Below are 27,889 nucleotides of genomic sequence, written 5' to 3'. Positions count from 1 at the left end.
TATTTTTTAAAATGACAATTTGTTTGGTAGCGTGTTTTCAAAACAGTATATGAAAATGAAAATAATAAAAATATGTTTGGTTGTTTGTCTGGAAATGTGAAAAACAGTAAAAATATGTTTGGTTGTTTGTTTGAAAATATAGAATTATTTATGAAATATTTTATAAAATAATTTTCTTCAATTTATTTATACATTTTATATTTTATTATCATAACTTTAATCAAAATGAAATCAAATTTCATACATCAATAATAATTTTAAGAAAACCCTCTTATATTTTATTAAGTTTAAGAAATTAAAATAAAATGAAAATAAAATAATAAATGTAGAATTAATTAGCATAACAAAATAAAAAATCATACTACAATTATATTTATTATAGACATTTAAGTATTTCATTTGTGCTAATTATATTTTACAACACAAAATATAAAGAACAAAAGAGCACAAAATATTTACATCAAAAACATGCTTAAATATCTACCTAAATTCCTTTTAACATGAAGGGCGTCGCCTACAAATAAAAAAAAATAGCTATAGGATGTTTAATAATGATAATAATATCATAAACTCAAATATATAACAAATAAAAATTAACATACGCATTAAGTCGTGTATAGTCATGTCACAATGCTCTTGCAATCAATTATACAAAATTTTAATGCATAATAAACAAAACCACAAAATTAAAATAAAATGCATCTAGATCTTGTTACTTGATACAACGCAGAAGAAGAAAAATGCCCAATTCAGCAGTATAATGAAGAAGAAGAAGAAGATAAGGTAGTGAAATTGTAAAAATAATTGTTTTTCTAAAAAAAAAAAGGTGAGGTGAAAAGGTGAAAGTAAAATTGAATAAAGAATTAATAAAATAATAATTTAATAAATGAGAGTGGTGGGCCTAGAATAACTTTTTATCTTCTTTTTTTTATGTTGTTCTCCAGCAACTTAAGAACGACAATTTGGCCTTTTTGAGTTTCCTTTACAAAAGTTAGAAAATAGAAATATTTTGTTTTTCAATTTTTTTACTGTTTATTAAAAAATAGCTTAACCAAACATGTTTTGTATTTTTAATTTCTGGAAAATAAAAAACACCCGTCAAGAAAACGTTGCCAAATGAACTGGATATGGTGAATTACTATTAGCTCAAAAAATATTTGACTTATTGACAGTGGAAATGTAATAGTACGTAGGGGTGTTCGCGGATCAGATTTTACGGATTGGACATCAATCCATATCCGATCCATGATTTTGCAGATTATAATTTTTCAATCCAATCCAATCCACGGATTGATAAAATTCAATCCAAATACAATCCATACATTTGCGGATCGGATGCGGATTTGACTCAATCCATATGCAATCCACCATTTTGTGTATTAGTTTTCGAATTAAAAATTTTTAGTTCTCTCCAACTAATGAAATAAAAAAATTTAATATAAAAATAATTTTGCTACCAATTAAATTTAAAATTGAATAAAATTTAAATAAATTAATTGTTTAAGCTAAAATAATATATTTAAAGTTTCAAAATATAACACATCGAGACTAATTATTCAAATAAAGCTACAATAATACGTTCAAAGTTTCAAAATATAACACACCAAGCTTAATTGTTCAAATAAAGCTACAATAATACGTTAATATAACACCAAAATTACTTGTTCAAATAAAGCCACAATTAATTGAAATGACGAAGTTTCGGAAACCAAACACAGTTTGATCCTTCACTAGGGCTGTTGCGCCTGTCGAAAAGTGGTGATTACGGAGCCATCTACGATGGGAACCAGGAGAAGCCGTACGGGTGACGATCTTGAAGGTTGTGATAGTGAAATTATTCAGCTGGAACCAGTGAATGTGAAGTGGCTTGATGGACTTGAGAAAGAAGATGGCTTGCTCTTGCCGGAATCGCGTGGCCGATGTCCTTTAAATTCGTGTCGAGAGTGTATCCAACCAGTATTGAGTGTTGCTAGTGTGTGTGACGACGGGGAAGCTTAGGATTTTTTGTTTGCAAATTGTTGATGACTTGGCGTTATGTTACTTTGCTTTTGCTAGTGCGTGTGACTTTGCTTTTATTTTGTTTTACAATTTTTACAAGTTATATTTGTATATTTGATTATTTAATTATTTTTCATTTTATATTATTATTGGGTAATGGCTAAGATATGTTATAGTGCTTAGTAACTATGCAATGTCACGTTTATAATTTTTTTAATTAAATTTATAATAATTTTTAATTATATATATATATATATATATATATATATATATATATATATATATATATATATATATTTTTGCGGATTCACGGATTTCTGCGGATTTACAGAAGTAAATCCATATCCAATCCATCGACTGCGGATTTTTAAATTTTCAATTCATATCCAATTCACCAATCCACGGATCGGATTTATACGGATCGGATTCAGCAGATCGGACGGATTGAGCGGATCGGATTGGATTCTGAACACCCCTAATAGTACGGGACTTATTTGATTAAATAAATAATTTATATGTTTATTTGAGAAAACGTAGAACATTAAGGATTCCGATGTTATTGGTCAGCGTTCTGTTTGGTTGCGCGATGCTCTCTTGATGCGCGTTTACTTGAGCAAAGCACTTGTCAGAAAACACTAAGGTGCGCGTGCTTTTGTCTTTTTACCGGATAGGTCTTCGCTTCTTCTCTTCGCATTAATTTAAAAAACAACAAAAAAACAAGTGGTCCGTTTAACGAACCTTCGATAAGCCATTGTCTCGCCGTGACACTGGTGTCTGGTGCGGAGATCTGTTTGGGTTTGTGCTCGCGTGCAGGTTCGCTCTATTAATTGTCGTTGATGACTGATTTTGTGCCGATTCCTCTTTTTTATTTTTTATTTTTTACAATTAATGCGATCAGAGTTTATGGGTTGATGGAGCAACCTTGGCCTACCCCTCTTGTGATGTTAATGTAGCATTTGAATTTAAGGACATAATCAATGACGAGAATTAAATGTTCCCTTACTTACTCGTGACCTTTGGTAGGGTCTCTAAAGATCTTTGGTGGCTGAAAATTTGCAGATTTATTCATTTATTTATTTATTTTATAAAACAAAATTTTGCCGGTTCTAAAGCGACGACTCAAATTAAGATGACCTCTTGCCTTGGGCTCGAAATACGGTTGGCTATTTTGTCCGAACCGGATCGTGATCGATTCTGTTTTGACTCTAGTTCGATTCGAATCTATTAATAATAATTAATGAACCAGATTTGGCTGAACTCGATTTGCCGGTAAAAGATCATTTGAAAAATTTAGCCAAATTCAGAAATGTCCAACCCGATTTGAATCTTTGAGTGGGGATGAATTGGAGCAACACATTAAGAGCAATTACTTATTAGCCGAATTATGGTGTATAGATGGTCGCTATCATGGATGGCTTCTTTATTCAAGATATGATTCAATTTCACGATAGGCTTCAAAAGCTAAGTGAGATAAAGGAAAAATGATTTTTTTTAAAATGCACAAGAATTCGAAAATCGAAAATTATTTGTAGACGAGAAAATGGATTGTAGTCACAGTGCCTTTTTTTTTTTTTTTGAAACTTTGTTTCCATGCAAAAAGCGTTCAAAATTTAGAACAAAAAAGCACGAAGAATGACAGATGTATTCGCATGAAAATTGGAAGCTTGAAACACTCACTCACCTTTTGGTTTGTGTGAAAGTCTTGCTTTTCCTCAGAGCCTCATGTGATAAAGTGGCATTGATTCACTCAACCCATTTCAGCTTTGGTTCTCGCACATGGGAATTTTAACTGAAATTATGATTCTTGGCGTGGGATTAAATTACTATTAAAATGGATTAAAGCTCGGCCAATGCGGCTTTGATGTGTAAATGAGCAAGATATCTGACTTAATTTTTTTTAAAAAAAAAAGAAGAAGAAGATGGATTATCTTGGTTGATTATCTTGCACCAAAAATGGATAAAAGTTAAAAGAATTCGGTCCATTTCGGGTGTTGATTGATTTTCTTGCAGCGATGACCAAACAGCATTGGAGAAAGGAAAGCTACTCATCATCAGAAAAATATATGAAAGGTAGCCATCAATTATTTGAAAGCAAAAGAGCAAAAGGCAATAAGGCTTTTCTACATAGTGAGCTGGCACACTGAATTGCTTAGGGCTTAATAAAACCTTCGCTTTATAGCATGGAAGGACCACTACTAGGCAGAGAGAGGAAATGCCAGGCTATGCTACAACAAAAGGCAGAAGAAGAAAAGGGCAGGTAGCTAGCTTATATTATAGGAAAGGTTAGTAGATAAAGGTCGCTGCATTGTGGACCATCTCAACTTTTTGGAAGAATCATTAAGGTTTAGATTTATTTCTTGAAAGAATGATTAGATGGCTTCATAAGTTTCCACTCATTCCAGTCGTTGGTGCTTACTAACAAAATGTTAGAAACTAGCTGGTAATTACAAAATTCAGAATAAGTCTCAACCCAGTTCACGGCGTGTTCACAAACTAGAAAGCAAATTTACTTGGCAGAACTCAGCAGACATAAAATCAACTCAAATCGTCATTGTTGGTTTTAAGGATAGTGTCAATTAGCAGTCAGATAGCAAGGCGCAGATGTATAATAATCCGCCAACTTCACTGTTGCAGAGGTAGAATTTTAGACGAAGTGATAAGAAAACAGTACCTCTCTCTTTTGCATATGTGCGAGGGTGTGTGATTAATCAATCTACAAAAGCATATATTTCATGAATGAATGTACTGATGGGATACTATCAATCACATTACCTGCAACGGTTGCCAGTAAGGCACTGATTGAAAACTTGTTTGTCGAAACCTGGTAAACAAAATAAAATAATACTTGTCCATTCAAACCAGCGATACCCTTAATCCTACACTATCTTATACAAGCTTTTTCCCTTAGATATTTTCCTTTGGTGCTAGACAAGACTAAATGATTTGCTAACGTCAGTAATCTGTTGTGCATGGAATATGGAAATTTAAATTATGTATCAATAGAGATGTATGATGACAGAGAATATACCGGCAAGTGAAAGGGATTCTGATAAATGAGTTGTAGATGATTTCTATATGCCATTACAAGGTCCCATGACAGATGGGAACAAAGTTACCATCTTTGAGCATTTACATGGGTGAATCAACTAGAACCCTGGTGGAAAAGTAAAAGAAGGTGAATGCGCGCTATAATTTAGTTTTTAGAGATGATTATCACTATCAAAGACCAACAGATATACAAACTTTTGGCACATCGACAGATATGGAGATCATCAATTCAGACAGAACTTTTTGGTGCAAAGAAAAATGGACAACTCAACCCATAACTCTGAAGGAATGTAAGCATAAACGTTCTTGTTCTAGTCAGGCTTCCTTCCCTTCCTTTCTTTCACCATAACCTTTTCTTGCTCATCCCTTTCCCTTTCTTTCTGAAGTAGTTAATGTTTGACGTACAAAATAGGCATTTTTTTTAATGCATCTCTCTTAACTGTTTCCCCTTTCAATTCACCGTGCTGTGAACTTTAAGTCGAAGCCGTCACCATTTTCTGTTTAGCTACATGTTGATAGTCCTTCAGTGTAGTTAGCAACTTGCATTCCTTTTTAAGAATAAATAAACTCAAATTGGAGTGGTAAGGCAGTTATATTTGTACATTTGACTTATAGGACGGTAAGTGCATTAAAAAGGTTTCTTTTAATGGCACTGGGAAATGACCTTCACAAAGATATCCCATAATTCTACTTCTGTTCATGCAGCTAATGGTGAAGGGTACAAAATATATAATGGTGCTTAATTCTGGATGTGAAGGGGAAAAAAAAAATTCTCAAAAAAAAGGGGGAAAAAATTAATAGCTGGAGGGTAAACATCAATATTGATAAACACACCATTACATTGACTATGAGGAAAAAACTTATCTACATCAGTTTGTCTCTGGAACAATTTCACTGAGATCTATGTCTACTAAGCTCTCCTTTCCAAACAGTGTAAATCCAACAGTTGCCTGCAAGAAACATATTCTAAACTTTATCTGTAGCTGTTTGAGTAGTATAAATGCACAAAACACACCAGTGTAATCAAAGGACATTTTTTTATCACTTGAACCAACAAGTTGAATTTTGAGATCTCTTTTGAAATACTATCCAGGCACAATTTCTCAAATTATCCTCTGTAAATCAAATAATTTATGTGAAAGAAACAGCTCACCTTTCTAGTTTTGCGATTCACTTTCTTAAGGGTCCCTAAAAATTCAGCAAAAGTCCCAGATACAACTCGAACAGTTGAACCGGGGGCTGGGAGCTTATTTCCTTTTGCAGAAGCTTTCCCAGATTGACTTTTTGGCTTGGAATCCCTAAAAGATTCTGTAACAACAGTGGTAACTGTATTTGATTCTACATTGAGATTCTCGGATTTGATAGTTCCTTCTCTTTGCTGCTCTTCCTCAAAAGCTTGATCAGCTTGTTCCTGTGCTTCTTTTGCCTCCTTAAAAATGGCTTCCATATCATCAACGGACACTGGTCTAGGTTTGTTTATCTGTTTTATTCTGCAAACATTAACAAAACAGTTCCTGTTAGAATGGCTAAAAAGATGATTGGCAGTGGTATAAGCTAAAAAAAAAAGGAAAAAAAAAAGTAAAGGAAAAAATCAATATCAACAAACACAAGGCAGTATAAGAAACCATAATGCTGGCAAACAGAGAACATAATGCAGGATTTTACACTTGTATGCATATAAACCAGATCACACTGCAGGGAACTTAATCCGACCATAACAAGTTTTATTGCAGCAATTGTACAGTTGGAATGCCTTTCTAAAATTCCTTTAGTGGTCATCCATACTTCTTACAAGTCCAATATGGCCAGGCATAAAATTTTACAAATGATTCCAGTAAAATAAACTAAGTAGAACAAGAAAAAATACATATATATAGATACTCACCTATTTCCAACTTTCGAACCAACAAAACCTCCAACTCCATCACACTCTCTTATGAAGTCGTGCCTCTCTTTGTTCAACACACATCTTAAGAAAACACACCCAGGAAAAATGGGCTTTGGTTTATCTGAGTAGGAACCATTTTTTAGTTTCTTTTTGACCTGAACAGATGGAGCATACATCTGCAAACCCAACAATTAAAGGAATAAGGAATTAAGTAGACTTAACCCCTGAAAAAAAAGGGGATGAAGAAAAATTATTTCATTTTTCTTGACCGCTAATTATTTAGCATAGAACATCAGCTCTTCTAACTTTCACAAATGCATATCCAAGGTAATGGAAAAGGTACAAAGCATCCGAAACAAATTCCAAATAAATTCAGACTTGAGTTCTCCACATTAAATTGAAATTCTACATGACAATACAGCTCTACCCATAATAGTTCATCCATACATTTATAGCATGCCAACAGGTTTAACGAATACCGCCAATAATAATTGAATTCCGACACCAAATGTATTGGAGGATTAATATTGAGTCCATAGGGACTCGAACAACTACTCTCAACATTATTCAAAACGCCGGCGCCCTTCATTAGTTCTAAAAATATATGTGAATGCCCAAAACTAGCTAACAAGTTTTTTAAAAATAAACAAATAAAAAGGCATTTTTAACTGCTGTAAATTCATTTTTTAAAAAAGGTTACCTTAAAGTCAATATCCGGGAAATTCCTAGCCAGTGATCGAGCAAGACGTTCGGCAGTCTCTTCATACCGAATCCGGGTAACCCGAACGATCCACCATCGGGGACCCAAGTCAGCCAAGGTATCAAGATTCATCTCTTCAGTCTTAGAAGTGTATCTCTTTTTGGGCTTCTTTATAAGCCTCTCTTCAACTTCTTCTCTCCAGCTGTAACCAGCTTTCTGCTCTCTCCGCTCGTTTCTTAGCTGCCTTCTTTCTCTGGCCGACAGCTGCTGCTGTTGCTGGGAATCTACGGTGGCGGTAATGGGTTGTATTGGGCCGTGTTTGGTTCTCGAGATATGAATGGAAACTGAAGGAATAGAGAGGGGAGAAAGAAAATGTGTGCAGTGGCAAGGACTCCTCCATTGAAGAAGCCCCTGCTTCATTTTCGTTCCAATGGTTTTAGTTTTTCCGAGAGTTACAAGTTGGTGCCATCGATGAAGAGGATACGTTGTAACGTTGGTGCGGCGTATGTTTTTGGTTTTTGGATAATTACAACAATGCCAAGAGCCCATATCTGTTGGGCCCCGCTCAACTTAGGCCGGACCCGTTTTGTTACTGATGCTTGAACCTTCTCTGGATTATTTTCTTTACAGATATAGTGTTGTTTCATTCTTTTCTTTTTTTTTTCTCCTTGAAATCTGTAAAAATCTTCATTTAGCTTAATTAAAGTTTAAAACGGCCTGTACATTTCAATAATTTTTTAATACATTATTAAGTTGATTGTCTCTCAAGATTAGAAACACTTTTGAGCTGTATAGAGTGAAAAACAATTTTGCATTTATATAATATAATATGTGAGAATATATGCGGAACTAGGAGGAGGAGTAGTAGTATTAATAATAATAATAATAATAATAGTTGACAAGTGTGTGGAGTCACATGTGTTGAGTTGTAAAATAGATTCATTATAGATAAGGATGTATTGTGTGATGTAACATAAAAGAGTGATGAGTCATAAAATATATTCTTTTAAAATAAGATGTAATGATACAAATAGCAAAAGAAGATTCTCTTGGTGCCTATAAAAAGGACTACCTAGTAGTGTATTAGATCATCGAGTTTTAGAGTCTTAATTTATAGTCAGAGTCATTGGGTAAAATCTTGTATTCTCTTTTCTTGTAATAAAATCATCCTCTATATTTTCTTAATTTTAATTTGGTATCAGAGCTAGTACTCCCAAAAGGAATTTTCAAACCCTTTTTATAATAAAGTATGCTATGTGGTTGTTGTTAAAACGGATCTTCCACATTAGAAACATTATAGAAGACTAGAAAACATGTGTTCTCAAAACTAGGTTATTTGATCAAGAGATACATAGAAAAGATTTCTTTAAGAGGTGTGGAACCGTGTTATTAGGCCAAGAAGAGCCATGTGTGTGTTTGGGCTCATCACTAGTAAGAGAAGTTTACTGTGTATCATCCTGAATATTAAGACCCAGTGTTAGAGCGGTTGAGGACTATGGACAACCAGAATACAATCAAGTCTGAGGTACAGACCTCTAGTACGGAAGCCTCTTTTTTTTTTTTACTTCTTCTTCTCTAACTAACAATTCTCTTATTGTAAATTTCCATTTCGAAACCCAAGAAGAAACTACCTAAAAGCCATCAAACCTCTTTAAATCCCTACATGTTTTATTATGTAAATACCCTTATTTCCTCCATAAAGTCTATTGTTCATTTCTGTAAGCCAAAACTCAAGTCTGTATATAAGTCTTTTGAAGTTGTTGCACAGTTTATTTCCTCCAGCTCCAAAGAAACTTATCTTCATATTCTCTTTCCACAAGATATTAAGAAATATAAGGTTGAAGGATATAATGGATTGCATCTTGGTGCAATCAGAGTTGGGATCTAACTTTTATTTCTTGCAGGCAAAAATATTACTTGTTTTCTTACCATTCTTGATACAAGATGAAAAACCTTTGAAAAAGCTTTGATCTCAGTAGTTGAGGTGGGACTCAATCAGGGACATGTAGTTGTCCAGGCGGAACTAAACTTCACCCTAAACTTACATAAACCAATTCTCCTAAAAACCATAAAAGTCCTAGTCCAAAAAAATGGACTAACCATGAAGCCAAATAAATCAGCCCTTGTAGTTTACCATACAATGACCTATAAAGTTCAAACCCACATGTTTTCCATGAGCTATAGTAACCTTCCTATCACCAGATTTACTGTTGGTGAAGGAAGAATCATCCAACCTAAGATTTTCAAACAAAACCAGCTGGGTTTTCCACCACAATGGATAAATGAATATGAGCAGAACAACAAACCCTTGCAAGTCCATGAAGCTCTAAAAGTTGACAGGCTAAAAAATGGCAGAATATCAATTTCTTTCTTATAAAAACCAGGACAGTTCATCCATGTGAAAGATGTCATTGAAGGAAGGCATCTGATGTCTTGCTCACACATGCCACAAAGATCTTGTTCAACCATATTTATTAGTGTAATCAATGTCCTAGAAACTGGAGAGAAACCTCTGAGAAGAATATTTGATGATTATGCTGCAATCAAATGAATAATTTAGAAGACAAATCTAACAGAATTCGGACCCATAGAAGAGGCTATCTGATGGTTGTCGAAGCCAACAAAAATAAATCCCTACTCTAAATAAATTGTGTGTAGTGATTGAGCAGGGTCGTGTCCACAGAAATCGGTAATTATTTAAATCCTTTTAAAACGTAAAACATAAAATGGGGGTTTTGTTGACAATAATAAAAATTAAATTAAAATAACAAGAATGCAAATTAAAGTTGTAATTCAATTTGGAGAAAGCTCTGGTTGAAGGAATTAACTCAGCTTGATTAGACTACTGATCATTGATTTAAATATAAATTATTACTACTTATGAATAGACCGGTTATAGCTACTGAGACCCTCTAATAACCTATCTCTCCTTAACTAGTCGATAACCAAGGTACAACCGTTGGTTATTTCCCTAATCAATAGACAACCCTAGATACGATCATAGGATTTAATCAATTGACAGCCTGAAAGACCAGAGAGACCCAAATCCTAATCAACACATACGATGATTCATTTAAATTAGATTGTTTATTCTCATAACACAAGTCACTACTATGTTATTTGTCACAAACATTAAAATCTTCATACGATGAATCCTTTAATTAACAATAGATTAAGTTGATAATTAAATAGTGGCCAATTACCGAATTAACAAACATAATCATGAAAATAATTCAGAGAATAAACAAATACCTAAAAAGCAATAAAACAATTAAAGTATAAAATAGATCTCACAGTAGTGATGAATCAAAAATTCATTATCCTTCAACCAGAAAAATAAGTTTAGTTCTTCATAGAGAGAAGAGAAAAGTTTAGATCTAGGGTTTCTCTCTTTTTCTCCAATCTCCCATTTCTTTCACAATAGATTCCTCCCTTAAATACTCTCTCTCTCTCTTCTCTTCTAGAGTTCTATTTAAAATAAAATACTAATATCTGAAATATTAAATTCGTAATTACAAAATAACCAAAAATACAAAACACGTTAAACTAAAAACTGCAAGTCCGCAGTTGATAGCACGCGTCCACGCCTTATCAACAAAGTTCTTCTGACGCTCATAATTTCTCCAAGAGAACAATCATCCTTAAACATCATCTTATAGCTCAATTTTATCACCAATCAATATAATTGCACCTATAAAAGTAAAACACAAGTACATCACTATTATTAAGTGCAAAACATTGATATTAAGGGAAGTAAACAATGCAAAACTAGTGCATAAATTGCACTCTAACACTATCAATACTTTAGAACAAAATAAAGCATTAGAAGAAATTATTGCTCAGCAACAGCAACTGGCAGTCCAAGTGCAGGAATTACAAAAGCAGATCAAGAAGACTAAAAATAAAAAATAAATAATAATAATAATAATAATAATTATTATTATTATTATTATTATTACACTACCACTAAAAGATACATGATAGAAAACTATTTAAAAGATAAATATAGTTTATTTGAATAGAGGATCCTAATTTATATTTTTAACCATCTACTTCTCTGTGATTTCAATTACCTAACAATGGGGTTGAAATTAAAGTCACTTTGGTGATTCGCCGACGTTCCTAAGAGCTCTAAATGCTGATGTTTAAACTTTTATTTAATAAATTAATTAGGTGAAGTACTTTTACTAACATAGTATCATAAACATAACCTAGCTCTTGATAGTCAAATCAAATTAAGATCTAATAATGGTATAGACAAAAGTCATTTTAATGTTTTGATGTTTAAGAATTTATTACCGGTATTTGATGAAATCTATGTTTGGGTTTTATTTTTATTATTTCTCAATAATTTTTTTTCGAAGCACTAATATTTAAACATTACAATAATTGTGCATTTGCTTCCCATGAAGAACAAGTTAGAATTAAAATGAGTTACAATTAAAATAGATTGAAATCGAAATGAGGAATGAAAATCAGAATAAATTGTTTACATTAATCATAGGAATTGGAATGAACTGTATTTTCATTAATATGTTTACTTTATCTTGTAATCAGAATAGATTGTTATAAGTTACCATAATGTCCTTAGTTAAAATTATATATTTTACAGTAAATAAAAAATATCTAGACATTTTAAGGGAAAAATATGAAATATTAACTAAGCAACCCAAGAGGGGGTGAATTGAGTTTCTAAAAATTTAATCAACTAAGAAACTAAATGAAATTTTAAACAAAGCAATCAATTTCGAAATAAACAAATAAATGTGCAATCAAAAATAAAAAAGGTAAGGTAAGAGAGAGAGAGAAAACAAGAGATTTTTACATAGTTCGGCCAACCGTGCCTACGCCCATGCCTCCAAGCTCGCCGGACTTGAGGATTTTATTAAGCAAACCTCCAAGGCTTTAACTACTCTTACAATTGACTTCCAAGATGTCAATAAACCTTTACAACAAGAGATTATTTTCAATCTCTTAACCCAAGTGTATCACAACACTTATAATCACTCAAAAATAAAGATTACAAGTAAATTTTCTCTCACACAATATGTTTGATTACAAATGATAGCTCAATGTGAGAATAAAATAAAATAAAATCAAGGTTGAAGCTCAATAATAGATGTGTACTCAATAGCAGGATCAATGATAACGGTTGGATCTCTTTTTATTTGAATTTGATTGAACAATTTTATAGATGGAGTTGAAAACTAGCAATTGTTAACTTTCTGCACACAATCGGATTGCCGTTTTGACTTGACCAAGTGACCGTTGTGCCAAAATTCAAATTATTGGATTGCCGTTATCAAGATGTCGGATTACCGTTATGGATCCAGAATCATATCCAAAGATATCGGTTATCCGTTTTACATAAACGGTTTACTGTTTGCAAGATGATTGCTCTCTGGACTGTTATCGGTTTATCGTTCTCAAAAGTAGTTTGCCATTAATTGAAATTTGCTCTCTGGAATGCAATCGGTTTACCATTATCAATAAACAGTTTGCCGTTATCTGAAACGTGCTCTCTGGAATGCAATCAGATTACCGTTATTCGTAAACGATTTACCGTTATCGAAATATTGCTCTCTGGAATGCTATCGGTTTTCCATTTTCTAATAAACAGTTCACCATTTTCTTAGATTTTATTAATGATCCAATTAACAATGTTTCAGACTTTTCAATTTAAAACTTGTTTGTTATCATTAAAATCATTATACATATAAGTTAACAAAATATACTTGTTTATTATAATTTTAAGTATAATACTATAATCTTCAAAATAAACTAGCTGTTATTATTGGTATTTGATGAGCATAATTTATATACATATTTTACCCTTTATTGTATATTTGCTAGTTAATTTTATTTGTTATTTTTAATTAATTGAATTGGGAATTAATTGAAGATTAAGGATAAAAAGGGCATGAGGAAGTTCAAATTTGGAAGTCAATAAGACTAAAATTGGAAGTCAATCCCTTCAAAAGATTAACGGTGGACATGCATTTGGAAAGCAAAGATTTGACAATTTGGAGTGCATGTGCTGGGCATTAAAAGAAGAAGTCATTAATTGGTCTTTTGCTTTTGTGTCTAATGTGTGCTTAGCTTTCAAAGTTTAGTAAGGAAATAATTTAAAAAGGGCTTGGTGAGTGGGCTTTATAAGTCGGTGGATGGCTTTGACTTATGACAAGTTGTGAAGAATTAATGCAATTAGAATCCAATAAGGATTAAGCAAGTCAGTAACATTATATAAAGGCAAGAGAGTAGCCGCCAGAGGAAGAAAGGAGCAGCCGCGGGACGAAGAGCAGTAGCAGTAGTTCGGTTTCCATGGCTGGTTTTATTTATTTTGTTGCTCTCAATTCAAGTATGTCTAACTAATTTTCTTATATTGAGGTTAAGGACGAAACCCTATTCAATGAAATAATTATCTTTTTATTTATTTAATTCCCTATATATGTTCTTTAATGATTATGGTTTTTATTTCACATGATTAATTGGATGTTAATAAAATCTTTTCATCAATTCTGTCATGCATTATTGATTGTTAGGATTTATATTCGATTAAATTTATGCTTGGATTTATAAAGTTTATACATGATTATCTTTGATTCTATGTCTTTCATTAAATTATTTACATGGAGTGCTTAGGAAACTTTGACACTTTGTTATTCAATATGTTTACATGGGATGCTTAGATGTCATATTATTAAGCAGAAAAAGAACCTACATTAGATTTAATTACTTGGGCTTAATTGTTATATCCATGAGATGACATAGATTGATTTCGAGTTGTCACTCTAAAATTGAGGATTAATTAATAATTAGATAATTACTAGTTGAATAGTGGTGGATTCTGAAACCTTAGTAATTCTTATCTTATTGAATTCTCCTTTATTTTAATTGCTTCCTTAGTTTAATTGGTTTAATTTTCTTAGAAACTCAATTTGGTCAACTAGGTTAGAATTAATATTAATTTTAGATTTAAATTAGACTTTTCAATTTATAACAATCCCTGTGGAATTGACCTTGCTACCACGATTCTATTTCTAGATTCGTGCGCTTGTGAGTATATTAAAATTTTCACAACACTATTACTACAATTAGTAATAATAATAATAATAGGTAAAACAATATTTAATTTTCTCTAAGGGTAAAGGTGTCAATTTAATCCCTACTTCCATTCCTTCACTTTCATTTCCATCATCCCCATGGGGATGAGATTCTCATTCACACTTCTTATTGTTTTTAGTGAGTAAACACAATTAATAATTTGGATTACCCATTATGATTAGGGATGACAATTTAACCCGGACCTGGACGAACTCGGAAAATCCGGTCCGGGTTCAACCCGTACCGGAACAAATTAAATCCGGATTGAATTTTATCAATCCGGATGTATTCGGGTCCGGTTCCAGGTTTGGGTGAACCCGTAAATCCGGAACCCAGACCCAAACATCTTTATTTAATATAAATTAAAAAATAAAAAAAAATAGCCTTGCCCTAATTCACCGCCGCTGCCAAACATTTCCACTCTCTCCCTTCTCTTCATCAAATCATCATCAAGCCAAACCATTTTCTCTCCGTTCAGCCCTTCTCTTCATCAAATCATCGTCGCCACTCACCATTGCTTCGCTACCTTGCTGTGTTCATGTTCATCATCATCAGAGGCGAAGAAGATCGATGAAAAAAGAATTAAAAAATTAATTAAAGAATACAAAATAAAAAACCAACCAGCAAAGGAAGAAGAAAATGAGATTAGAAGTGCAGCCGCGGCAAAGGAAGAAGAAAGCAAAAGTGGAGATGAGAACAATGGCTTGAACAACATACATGATTTTGAAGACCAAAACCCATTCCTCTCCTTTTCGGCTTTTCTTGGCTTAACCCCACAAAGCCTAATTTGTCATCATTTTGTTTGAAAATTGAATTTTGTATGCTCTATTGTCTTTGAATTTATTTATAGTTATTTGATTTTGCATTATTTTCCATTGTTGTTGGTAATAGGTTAAAGATGTAAGGAGGAATTCACAGCAGAGAGAGAGAGAAAATCGTATCTATTTAGCAAGCATCCGGGTTCTAAACTCGGAATCTGGAAACCCAGATTTTTTCTGGTTGAGCTTGGACCGGACCAGGAGTAAAAATATATGGGTTCATATCCGGATCCGAAACCGGAATGGTTAAACCGGGACCCAAACCCGGACCCGAATTTTACCATCTCTAATTATGATTCCTCAATTTAAGAAGTAAATGCACCTTCAAAATTCTACTAATATTTATAATTAAAAATTCGCTGCGACGACTCTAAATCAAATATATTATAATAGAGCCTAAACGTATACCCTCACTAATATAAAAAAAGATTTATTTTCTAGCGCCACCAAAATCATTGGAAGAAATGTCTACTTCCGCCCAATTACATAATTTGGGAAGGAGAATATTGAGTCCTCTTATGGGGACTAGAATCATGAGGGCAGTGTCGAACCACTTGGCAATAAAATCAATAAAATCTGACGCGCTATATTTATGGCGATAAAAGCAAAGAGAGTTTAGTTTTATTTTAGGTATTTTCAAAACTGAAACGGTTTAAGTAATTCTAGCTTAAATTTGACTTAAAATTTTGACTGATTTCAAAAATTCAATGGTGAAAGAATAACCATAATTAAATTCTACTTTAATTAGTAATTCTATCATTGAATTGTTCAAAATTATTGACCCTAGATCTTGTCAAAATTTTAAGTGATTCACTTGCATCAATTTCGCTACTGAGCGGTTTTGTATCAAACACCCTGCATCAATTCAATTTATTCATAAATTTGGCATACGACTCTCGTTATTTTAGCTACCAGAACTGTTAAAACGCACGCGCTCAATTATCTCCCAAGGAAGGTGAAGTCGAATGCATCAATTAATAGAAAATCCTCGATCAAGAGGAAACACATTCGTTCTGAGTCGAGAAATAAAGCCGACTGCTCATTCAGAACAACAATAAAAAAAACTCGTTATAGATATGAAGCACAATAAATTAAAAAATTTCTTTACAGAAAATGATAGGCTCCATTAATAGATTGTTCGCACTACTTCCATCTTTCTTTTACCAATATTATTTGAAGTTGGTTCGTTTGGTTCACAGGTAGATCAATGGAAGAATTAATAAGAGTATCATTGAAGAAAAACAATACCCAATCACCAATGAGCTGCTCAAAAGCAAAATAGATTATGGGGCATTATAAAATATTGTCGTTGGTGGTTTCTTATAAAGCTGAACTTTGTTCTCAACTAGCTAGATGACCAAAAGGGGCATCCTATTTTATTTTATTTTATAAATAATTGTTTTTGTAGCTCGGTTCTCTCGTGAACTCATGTAAAGCTAGTGCATCAATCAACATCAAATGTGATGACTGAATTGTTTGGTACTGAAAATAAATATACCGTTAAGTGGTTTACCAATTCTATGTGACTAATGTTTGATTGTTTAAATAACTCATCCACCCTCAAGTACAGAGCTGATCAACGACCAATTTTTTTCCCTGTTTTAATTTCATCCTCTAATAATGGTGCGTATTAGATTTTATTCTAAATACTAATGTATTAGATTTTATTCTATATACTAATGTGGAACTTTTTGCTTATAAATGTAGAAGTCTGACCCAAATATTAATGTGAAGTCTATGGGCTAACTTAACTCAAAAGTTAGTTCAAGAGTTGAGGGTTGTTCAAGTATACTTAAATTTAATATTCAATTAATGTGGGAAATTTTTTCCTAACACTCTCCTCGGTCCTTTTGACTAGTCCTTATCATGTGATAATATAGTGTGGGCCCACTCATATATGAGTTTAACTCTGATACCATATATAGGTCATTGTCACGTGATAAGATAGTGTAGGCCCACTCATACATAAGTTTAGCTCTGATACCACATATAGAAGCCTTTAGGCCTAACCCAACCTAAAATTTAGTTCAAAAGTTGAAGGTTATCCAAGTCTTATATATTTAACCCAAGTTAAATACTCAATCGTGTGAGATATTTAACCCAAAAAAAAAAGAGCAATAGTTTTATAGCATCGTGAGTTTTTCTCAATTATTATGTAACAATTTAAGTTTTTGAGCCAAATGATTTTTTATTAACTAAAAAATGATCGTTTTAATTGGATAGCATTAAACTCAACATGTTACGTGCCCAATACACACTGAAGAAAGATTGGAGTGCATAGATTCCATGACTAATCGTGGAAGCCAAAGGCAAGCGACCAACTTTCATCTATATGCGAAAAAAAAATTAATATTTAGTCAGAATCTACCTAACAGATAACGAAGAGTACAACTCCAAAACGTTTTCTCAACCTAATCAAATCATTATTGTCTACAGAATAGAAAATATAACTAAAACGTTTATGGTAGGTTGAGAGCTGTTTGGACAAAAATAACGATCTTGAATAAGACATTTTTAGTCACTAAAATATATTCGTTCCCCTAAACGAACCTTCATAGATTCGAGATTTATCAACAAGTAACTAGTAATTACCATGGATTGCAAACGAAAATTCATTAATTTGGCAGAAGGAATTAAATGAAGAAAAAAAAAATATCATTTATTGTGGCCAAGAAAAATAGATCGTTTATAATTCTCGAATAGAGAGTGTAAGCGTAATGATTAGATGAATCGATATAAGAAATGTGTTATAAATATACAATAATAATTAATTGACCTCTATTGTACAAAAACACATATGCTGAGACACAATCTAAAAAATCTAAAATGAGTAATTTTACAATAAAAAAAAATCTCTTATTTTAATAAATTAATTAAGGGACAAGTTGAAAAATAAAAAAATACATATTTTAATATATTACATTATAAAATATATTGTACTGAAATATGTAATTTTTATCTTTTAATTTATCCTTTACTTTATTTTAAAAATTTAATCTATTGAGACTTAATGTATAATTTATGTATACTTTGATGGCCAAACCTATCTAAACAGTTGGATAACGAAGCATCTTCTAATTAACTCATTAAGTGCCCATAATGTGAATGTGAATGTGAATGAGTGAATCCTCATCGATTGGTTAACTAGGATATCACGCAACAAAGTCAAACAATTATGCCAGGAGCTCAATTTTATATTATCCAAGTGTAGATACAACAGTTGAGATTCATAGGAAGAATGAAATATATTTTATGTGAAAAATTTAGGGTCATGTTCGTGGAAGAAGAACAAGTGGTTTCTATATAAATAGAGCTCGCATTCTCCTTGCCTGTATCATCCCTGCTTAGCTTCCTCATTCCTTCATTAATTATCTGTATAAGCTTCTCTACATTCTTCATATTCTTTTGAGCTTAATTTTGTAGCTAACCATATTTGCTTTCAAATATGGAGCGCTCGATGCTTTTGCTAGCATTTGCTTCAGTCCTTATAGTTTCTTCCACATTGGCTTCTGCTGCAATCGTGGAGCACTCGTTCCATGTAAACTCCTTTATACTCTTTTCAGAATCTTTTATATTTATAATGCACTTTTGCAGTGAGTGCATGCATGCAACACAAAACAGCAAACGTTTGATCTGTTATTATTATACATAAGTAGAAGCAAATGACACGTGAGTTACCCTCGTAGGCTAATCATAACGGTTGTTAATTTTGTCATCAGGTGAAAAACTTGACGATTGGGCGGCTGTGCAGGCAGCGGGTGATAACGGCAGTTAACGGACGCCTCCCTGGTCCAACGATACGCGTTCATGAGGGCGACACTCTGGTTGTTCAAGTCTTCAACGAGTCACCTTATAACATCACCATTCACTGGTAATTATATATATATTGATTTAATCCTAATTACGTGCTAAGCAATATAATTTTGTTTGTTTAACCTGCCTAATTCGAATGAAAATCGTTTATGTAGGCATGGAATATTTCAGTTACTCAGCCCCTGGGCAGATGGACCAAACATGATAACTCAATGTCCAATAACACCTGGACGTAGCTACACTTACAAATTTAATGTCATCAATCAGGAAGGAACCCTTTGGTGGCATGGTCACGTGTCATTGCTTCGTGCCACCGTGTATGGTGCCCTTATCATCCGCCCTAAATCTGGTCACGAGTATCCATACCCTAAACCCGACAAAGAAGTTCCCATTTTGCTCGGTGGGTATATATATCCATATAAAGTATTACTAATCATTAATAATTTATATTTAAGTTGATGATAATTGATAATTTGACACGTAAATTAACCTAATTGCAGGAGAGTGGTGGAATGCTAATGTTGTGGATGTTGAAAACCAAGCACAAATTACTGGTGGAGCTCCTAATATTTCTGATGCTTACACTATTAATGGCAAGCCTGGAGACCTCTATCCCTGCTCTCAAAATCCAAATCGTAAGTATACACACAAAAATACACGCGTCAAGATTTCATTTATTGTGTCCATATGTTAAATACATTAAATGTTCTTAATCTTGGCAGAAATATACAAGCTTAAGGTGGTGGAAGGGAAGACATATCTGCTACGTATCATCAATGCTGCACTCAATAACCAGCTCTTCTTCAAGATAGCCAATCACAAGTTTACAGTTGTCTCCGTCGACGCTTCCTACACTGATCCCTACGTCACTGACGTTGTCGTCATTGCCCCTGGCCAGACGACGGATGTTTTGCTAAAAGCCGACCAGCCAGTGGGTTCTTATTATATGGCTGCTAGAGCTTATGCTAGCGCGCCCCAGATACCGTTCGATAACACTACCACCAGAGGGATTGTGGTCTATGATGGTGCCGCGTCATCAGCTAACCCCCTAATGCCGGCCCTGCCAGCTTTCAATGACACCCCAACGGCTCACAAGTTTTACAGTAATTTGACTGGATTGACAGATGGACCTCAATGGGTCCCAGTGCCTCGTCAGGTGGATGAACATATGTTTGTAACCGTTGGATTAGCACTTGATCGTTGTGCAGCAAACGCCACGTGTCAGGGTCCAAACGGGCAGCGATTCTCTGCTAGCATGAACAATCACTCATTCCAGTTCCCCACAAGTTTGTCTTTGTTACAAGCATTTTTCTTCAACGTGGGCGGAATCTACACCCCCAATTTCCCCAACAACCCTCCACTCAAATTTGACTACACAAACCCTAACGTCAGCAACAACACGTCACTGCTGTTTGCTCCAAAATTAACGAGTGTCAAGACATTGAAGTTCAATTCGACGGTGGAGATCGTCCTGCAGAACACAGCGTTGATCGCCGTGGAGAATCATCCCATACACATTCATGGCTTTGACTTTCATGTATTGGCTCAAGGATTTGGAAATTATAACGCTGCAAGAGACAGCAAAAAGTTCAATCTCGTGAACCCACAAAGGCGTAACACCATTGCTGTGCCAGTAGGTGGATGGGCTGTTATCAGATTCCAAGCCAACAACCCAGGTTCCTAAATTTTGCGTTACATTTTTTTTTTTAAATTATGACATATATTATGAGATTAATTGATTATATATTAGCTGTAGGTTTTAGCATGCATGAATATAATGAGTATGAAAGTGAAGTCAAACTGATCTTTGAAGAGTCGAAATAATGTGAATATATTGTACAGGTGTTTGGCTCGTGCATTGCCATCTGGACGTGCACCTGCCGTGGGGTCTAGCCACCGCTTTCGTTGTTGAAAATGGACCGACGCCGGCGACTAGGTTGCCTCCTCCACCGGCCGATCTTCCCCACTGTTAGAAGTAAGAATTAATCAAGTAAAACATTGTGGCGGGTGATTGATTTGATCTCATCAATATTTTGCAATTGTTAAGGTCACTTTCATTAGTTTTGTTGCAGTTTTGGAAATTTCTGAAGTTTTTAATTAAAAATTGTTGTAATACTCAATTTGTTGTATCAGCTCCGTTGTGCTAAGTTCATTTTTTTTTTTGAAATAATATTGTTTGGTTATTTGTTTTTAATATACATCATTCCTTTGTATTTCTTTTTTAGTATCTTCATTGAAATTCCACTTATTTGTGGCAAACTTGCCTGTCTAGTCACTTTCATAAAATTATTATCGAAACTAAATATGTAATAAAATTTCTTACCAATAATAGCCACATAACTCATTTTGGAGCAAATTATCCTTGAAACACCTCTCTCGAAGAATGGTCGCTATCCCAGGCGATTGCTTTTATTGCCCGCGAAGTTGCGATGGCTATCATGCACCCACCATCGCTTATGAGAGTTGGGAAGAGTTGTTCATGTTCAACTCTTGCTATCAGCCATGAGAGTTGTTCAACATACGATTTCAAAAAGAGTTAAAAATTTTTCATAGGTATAAAATTCACCATAATAAGTTCTTTTGGTATTCAAGAATTGAGGGCATAACTCAGCAAATTTATTGGGATAATTGAAAAAAAAATTCTTAGAGGCATTTTAACAAAAACTCAATGTGTCATATTTTACAAATATTAATTTTAAGAAAATTTTGAATTGTTCGTGCCAATAAATTATTCCAATGTTGCTCGTCTATCAATAATAATCCAACAATCATGATCAATTGAAACTTATTGTGATAGTGTGAGGGAGCCGTACATTTGATTCGAAGCTGGTCCTTACGTTTTTGTCAATGGGGACTGTGATGGTGATGTTGAGGGCTATGATGGGTGATTTAGGTGATTTGGTGATGCTGATTAAGCGATTTGGGTGATGGTGAGTTTTGACATCAAGGCCTATGTGCGGATTTGTTTTGTTTGCCAACAAAATTGATCACCAACTTTCAGCAGGATTGTTAAGGGTAATTTGGTCCAAAATGAGCGACTATTATGGTAAGAAATTTTGTTTATGCTTGGTTTTCATAAAAAAAAAATTATGAAAGTGGTTAGATAGGTAAATTTTTCTCATTATTTAGCAACGAGGCTTTATTTGAGATTTTTCTTGAATAATTTTTTATCTCACTGGGTTAAAGATTGACAATTTGAAAGACCAAAACAATCATAAATATTTATCTCTTATGCAGCAGTTGAAAAGGTACGAACCAATGTTTACAGGATGCCGAAATTGCAGGCTTAGCTTCAATCATTATTGAAATTAATTCACAAATATAGTGGCTAATCGAATTAATTAACAACTAGATGGATAAAAATGCATAAATTTTTTGGATTATATTATAAACATAGGACAAGATTTAGGATTTCCATATTGTTAAAATTGAACATGCCCTTAGATCTTGTCATGCAATTATCCAGTTTATAGCTAAATTAAATTTATAAAGATGGGAAACTATAGTTTAGTTGAATTCTTTCTCAACATAAATCATGAATATATTCACGCTGTTGAATGAATGAAAATTATATTTTCCTAATTGAGAGACAAAAATGGTCATAAATATTTACTCATACGTAGAGATGGCCAACGGGCCGTGCCGTGCCGGCCCAGGCCCATCAAAGGAAGCCCACGCGTGCTCGTGCTCGTGCCGTACCGTGCTCACTATTCATTTCGTGCTGTGCCATACTGTGCCAACCCGGCACACGTGCCGTGCCGTGCCTAGGAAAAATAGCCCACTAAGCGTTTTTTATTTTTTTAAGAGCGTATGTCAAGTTGTTGTCTTATTTTTTTCAAGCTTATGTATTTTTTTTGGATCCATATGCCTTTATTTTAATTTAATAGAATAAAAAATTCAAAACTCAAGTCCATATTCAATAATAATAAATTAATAATAATAAGAGAATGTAATATTAGTTGCTAAGTTTGACTCTATGGTATTAGAATTCTTTTTTAGCACTTAACAATAACAATAATAATAATTTTTTTAAGGGTTAACTTAATTGTTAACTTGGAATTACGTAGAGTCATATATCATAGTTTATAATAATATTAATACATATTTATAAAATCATTATATTTATAATTTTATTTATTAAAATCATGATATCAATTATTTATTTAATAAATTATAAACATAAATCAATTATAATTTTTTTGAAACTAAGAATTAAATAAATTTAAAAAACTTGAGCCAATAAAAGATATTAAAAGATTCAATTTCAAGTTATTTATAAAATTATAAAATTTTAAGTTTACTTTCATTAAAAAATAAAACGTACTTATTGCGTGCTTTTTTACGTGTCGTGCTTTAGCCCATCTCTAATCGTGTCGTACTTTTAAGACTCGTGTGCCTAAAATCTAAGCCCGACACAAGCCACATGCGTGCCGTGCCGTGCTGTACAGACACGTGTCGTGCCCGTGCCGTTTGGCCCATTGGCCACCTTTGCTCATACGTAAATTAAAAATTGAAAATTGGGCTTACAAGTGGCTAAAAGTACAGTTTAGCTTCAATATGTATTGAAACTGATTCCCAAATGGTTGTTGATTTGACTAACAACATGAAAGGTAGTAAGACATAGATTTTTTAAGTTATATCATAAATCCATGACAAGATTAAGGATTCTGAGACTGTTTACGTCCAACATGTTCTTGGATCTTGTAATGTAAATATTCACTCTTTAACTAAGTCAACTTTAGAAGGATACGAAACTGTTGTTTGGTTGGATTATTTCCCAACAGAAATTTTGACTGCATTCATTTAATTCTGTTGAATAAATTAAAGTTATATTTTCCTATATATGTGTGTGCATACATACATACATACATATACATATACATACATACATACACACACACATATATATATATATAAATATTCTAGTTAGGAATTTTAAAGTACGGAAAAGTGCAGGAAACCTTTAAAACTGCATAGTTTTAAAGGCTTAAAACTGTAAGACTTTAAAGTCGTGTGGTTTTAAAACTTTCCCGCACTTTAAAATTCCTGACCAGAAAACTACTATATATATATATGACTAAATTGGTCGTAAATGAATTATTGTCACATTCGATAATATCCTAAGAGTGATAATCTCGAAAATTAACATAATTTACGAAGATAATAAATTTTAAGTTGAATTCATCATTTAAAATTTCCCTATGAAAAGCCTTTAAAGATTAGGATCATAAAATGAAACAATGGATTATCTTGTATTTAAAACTTAATTTATTCCATATATAATAATATACTGTAAATATCGTAAAGGAAATTTGATTAATAAATGAAAAAAAAAAGAGAAAAATCAATAAAGATTTACCGCTTAATCTTCACCGCCTAAAAAACGTTTGATCAATTTTCCCGCGCAGCTAAAAACAAATCCAAGCCAACCGCTAAAACTCGCAATTAATAAATAAAGTTATAAAGTCCCACTTCCCTTGATCAGTTTTTTTCCTCCAAAATATTCAAAAGCTCCCGCGCTTTCCCTTCGCGCATCCTCCAAATTCTGAATCTCGATTTCTATTTCTTCACAATCTCCTCCTCCATCTCCTTCTTGAATTCTCATGCATTCTGCATTTTCCGTTTCATTTGTCTTCACAAAAATCACATCTTCCAATAATGGGAAAACAGAACAGATCTAAAAAACCGGACAATATCTTCGGGAAAGGCAAGGTCACTCCGATGCAAGTCGCATTCATCGTTGACCGCTATCTCTCCGATAACAACTTCCCGGAGACTCGCTCCGTCTTCAGAACTGAAGCCTCTTCTCTCATCTCAAAATCTCCTGTTCACGAGGTACCCATGAAGGATTATTATTATTATTATTATTAATAGTTTAATTAGGGGATTAAGGCATGTGTAATTGGGCTTGTGGCTAATTATTTATTTATTTTTCTGCGAAGGCTCCGAAGAGTTTGCTGAGTCTGGCGGCGATGCTGAATGAGTATGTATGTTTGAAGGAGCAGAAGGTGATGTTAGAACAGGAGAGGGCTCGATTGGATCAAGAAAAATTCAGGGTCCAGGCGCTTTTATACGGTATGCAAGATGTTATGAACGCTTACAACGCGAGTTCTTCTACGCCGCCGATGATTCAGGCCCCAGTTGCAAGGCCAGCACAACCGACGGTTGTTGTTCCTCATTCTGTCCCATCTAGTGGATCCTCGCCTGGTACTTAACTTTCAATTTTACATTGATTGAACTTTATGATTTGACTTGTTTCATTTGTCCCATCTAGTGGATTCTGAGGGTTTTGTTTCATTTGTGCAGATCTGGTTGTTTTTCCATATCTATGCGTGATTTAAAATTATGATTTGACATGTTTAATTGGTTTCATGACTAATTGCTTAATTTTGCATTTGATTCGAAAGACAAGCTCAAGAATGAAAATCTAAACTGTAAATAACCAACAACAGAACAATGGTTTTATGGGATATTACTTTGACTTGTGTTTAAGGTTTTATTATAAAACAAGTATTGATTGACATTCTTGAGTTTATTGTGAGTGTTGATGATATCTTTGTTAATTATGCTTGTGGCATTTTTTAGCTGTGAGCAGCATTAATCTTGATAAAGTTTCAATTTCATGGCCTATTTTGAGTCATCATGATGATTTTTCTTGTTTCTTGTTGGATCATTAAGAGGAATGCATGGATTCACGTTCTTTCCGCTTTGTAGTGTTCATAAGTGAAAAACAATTCATGTGTTTGAAACTGATCCATTGGTGATTTCTTAACAGGTTATGTTGTGCACAACACACCAACTGTTGTGCCAATGTCCGTGCCATCCAATTTGTCAAATTGCCCATTAACAAGGAAGAGAGCAGGTTCAAAGGTTCTGTTGGACGCCGCCCCACCAGCTTCAAAGAAATCTTGCAGTAAGATAGCCTCCAAGAATTTGTCAAACAAAGGTAAGTTTATTCCAAAATCAAGCATTCAATTTATGTCCTTGTAGCGTTTGTTACTTAAAAATATCTCTATTTTGGAATGGTAACACACTTGTTTGTTCTTGCATTTTTTTTTTCAATCCAGCAACACAATCAAAGAGTAAAGTCTCTAATCAGGATACTGCCCAGTCTTCCTCTGTGGTCGAGTTATCACCTCACAACCGTTCGCCCAATGGATCACTCATTCAAGGATCCAGTGTTGCAAAGAGTTTGTTCAATCAGGGTTCAATTCCCACTCCTACCAATTCCTCTGGCCCCAAGACCCCACCACAGCCAGTTTCCTCTCAAGCAGATAAATCTCCATTGGGAAATTCTTTCGTTGCTAATTCAAGTGCCAATACTACTCCTCAAGAGATAACTCCTACTAACTGCACTGTCATTTCATCGGAGAGAGTTACAGTGAGCCCATACAAACAAATGACAGTCTACACAATGGAGAGGAACCATTGCATTTCCTCTTCCTCGCCACTGAAGACAAACTTGACAAGGCTGAGTAAGAGGGATCATGTAAAAGGGAGGCTAGATTTTGATGGTTCTGATGAGGCCGTGAACTCGGATACACCTATTGTTAATGAGATTTCAACATCTGATTCTGACAAGGAAGCTGACATTTTTGACATGGATTTTCCTAATTTAGATGCTCTCGGACCTAACTTTTCCTTCTCTGAGCTGTTAGTTGATTTAGATCTTGATTATGAAGGAATTGGCCGTCCTAGCCAGCCTTCTTTGAGTGCATCCATGAACAATGATTCAGGGTGTGTTTTCTTTCTCCTATTGCATAGTGAAAAATTCTATATATCCCTACTATATTCACAACATACTAAGTTACATCTGACAATTTATTCTGTATTGCATATGTGTAGAACATCTCATGAATCTGGGAATGCCAATATGGGGGTTGATCAAATTGTGTCTGAGTATTCATCGACAGTAACAGAAGTAGTTGCAGGAAAAGATATAAATGCTGAAGGTAATTATACTCACTTATTGGATATGATTTTATTTATTGCATTATTTTGTCATCATATTGAACGGTTTATTTTACAGGCCCTGATAATACCCTGACTTCAGTAAAGTCCATAACTAAATGTATAAGGATTTTAAGTCCTGGTAAATTTGTCAACCTTTTCTTTTCAATTTTTCTTTTCTTGTCTTTTTGTCACTGGGGCTAAACTTATCACTTCATTGCTTTGATTATGCTTCCTCTGATTTGTAATTTCAGCAAAAGGCTGCAAGAATTCTTTCGATCAGCAAAATTGTTGAGCATGAAAGCAATCTTGAAGATAAAGGCGACTCATAGTCTGACATGGTATCAGTACAGAACTTACTGCAGAGATGACTCCTAGGCTGACATTGTTTCCGCTGTCATTCTCATACATTTTTCTCTTAGGTTACATGTAAGTTTCTAATCAATGCTTAACATCTTTAGGATGCCCATGGAGGTTTGCTTTGAAAAATTTGGGTGGAACATAGTACAGTCGTGCCTGAAATTGTATTTGTCCACTTGTATCATTGGTGGAGAATTATTCTAAATGCTA

At 33.7% G+C, this 27,889-nt stretch overlaps 3 protein-coding genes across 4 annotated transcripts; 2 read left to right on the top strand and 1 right to left on the bottom strand.

The window, feature by feature from the left end:
• Positions 1–5,763: 5,763 nt before the first annotated feature.
• LOC18039996 lies at positions 5,764–8,180 on the bottom strand. The gene is made up of 4 exons (XM_006429196.2): positions 7,635–8,180; positions 6,932–7,110; positions 6,200–6,536; positions 5,764–5,996 (listed from the first exon to the last, which is right to left on the bottom strand). Exons 1-4 carry the CDS (start codon positions 8,052–8,054, stop codon positions 5,916–5,918), a joined length of 1,017 nt encoding a protein of 338 aa, XP_006429259.1. The 5' UTR covers positions 8,055–8,180; the 3' UTR covers positions 5,764–5,915.
• Positions 8,181–18,803: 10,623 nt separating this feature from the next.
• On the top strand, positions 18,804–21,514 carry LOC18038856 (laccase-7). Its single transcript, XM_006429195.2, has 6 exons — positions 18,804–19,094; positions 19,276–19,427; positions 19,525–19,769; positions 19,870–20,004; positions 20,092–21,045; positions 21,212–21,514. The coding sequence occupies exons 1-6, from the start codon at positions 19,002–19,004 to the stop codon at positions 21,340–21,342; spliced, it is 1,710 nt and encodes a 569-aa protein (XP_006429258.1). The 5' UTR covers positions 18,804–19,001; the 3' UTR covers positions 21,343–21,514.
• A 3,366-nt stretch (positions 21,515–24,880) lies between these two features.
• Positions 24,881–27,887, top strand: LOC18038855. 2 transcript variants are annotated; one of them, XM_024182801.1, is made up of 7 exons: positions 24,881–25,204; positions 25,369–25,576; positions 26,145–26,315; positions 26,437–27,106; positions 27,215–27,321; positions 27,399–27,461; positions 27,574–27,887. In XM_024182801.1, the coding sequence occupies exons 1-7, from the start codon at positions 25,028–25,030 to the stop codon at positions 27,612–27,614; spliced, it is 1,437 nt and encodes a 478-aa protein (XP_024038569.1). In that variant the 5' UTR covers positions 24,881–25,027; the 3' UTR covers positions 27,615–27,887. The 2 variants fall into 2 exon arrangements, with proteins under 2 accessions (XP_024038569.1, XP_024038568.1); XM_024182800.1 differs by having other exon boundaries at positions 25,312–25,576.
• The last annotated feature ends 2 nt before the right edge of the window (positions 27,888–27,889 follow it).

The sequence above is a fragment of the Citrus clementina genome, unplaced genomic scaffold (genome assembly GCF_000493195.1).
Source record: "Citrus clementina cultivar Clemenules unplaced genomic scaffold, Citrus_clementina_v1.0 scaffold_6, whole genome shotgun sequence".
NCBI lineage: Eukaryota > Viridiplantae > Streptophyta > Magnoliopsida > Sapindales > Rutaceae > Citrus > Citrus x clementina.
Note: the sequence above shows the minus strand (reverse complement) of the source record. Positions and strands in the feature narration are given on the sequence as shown.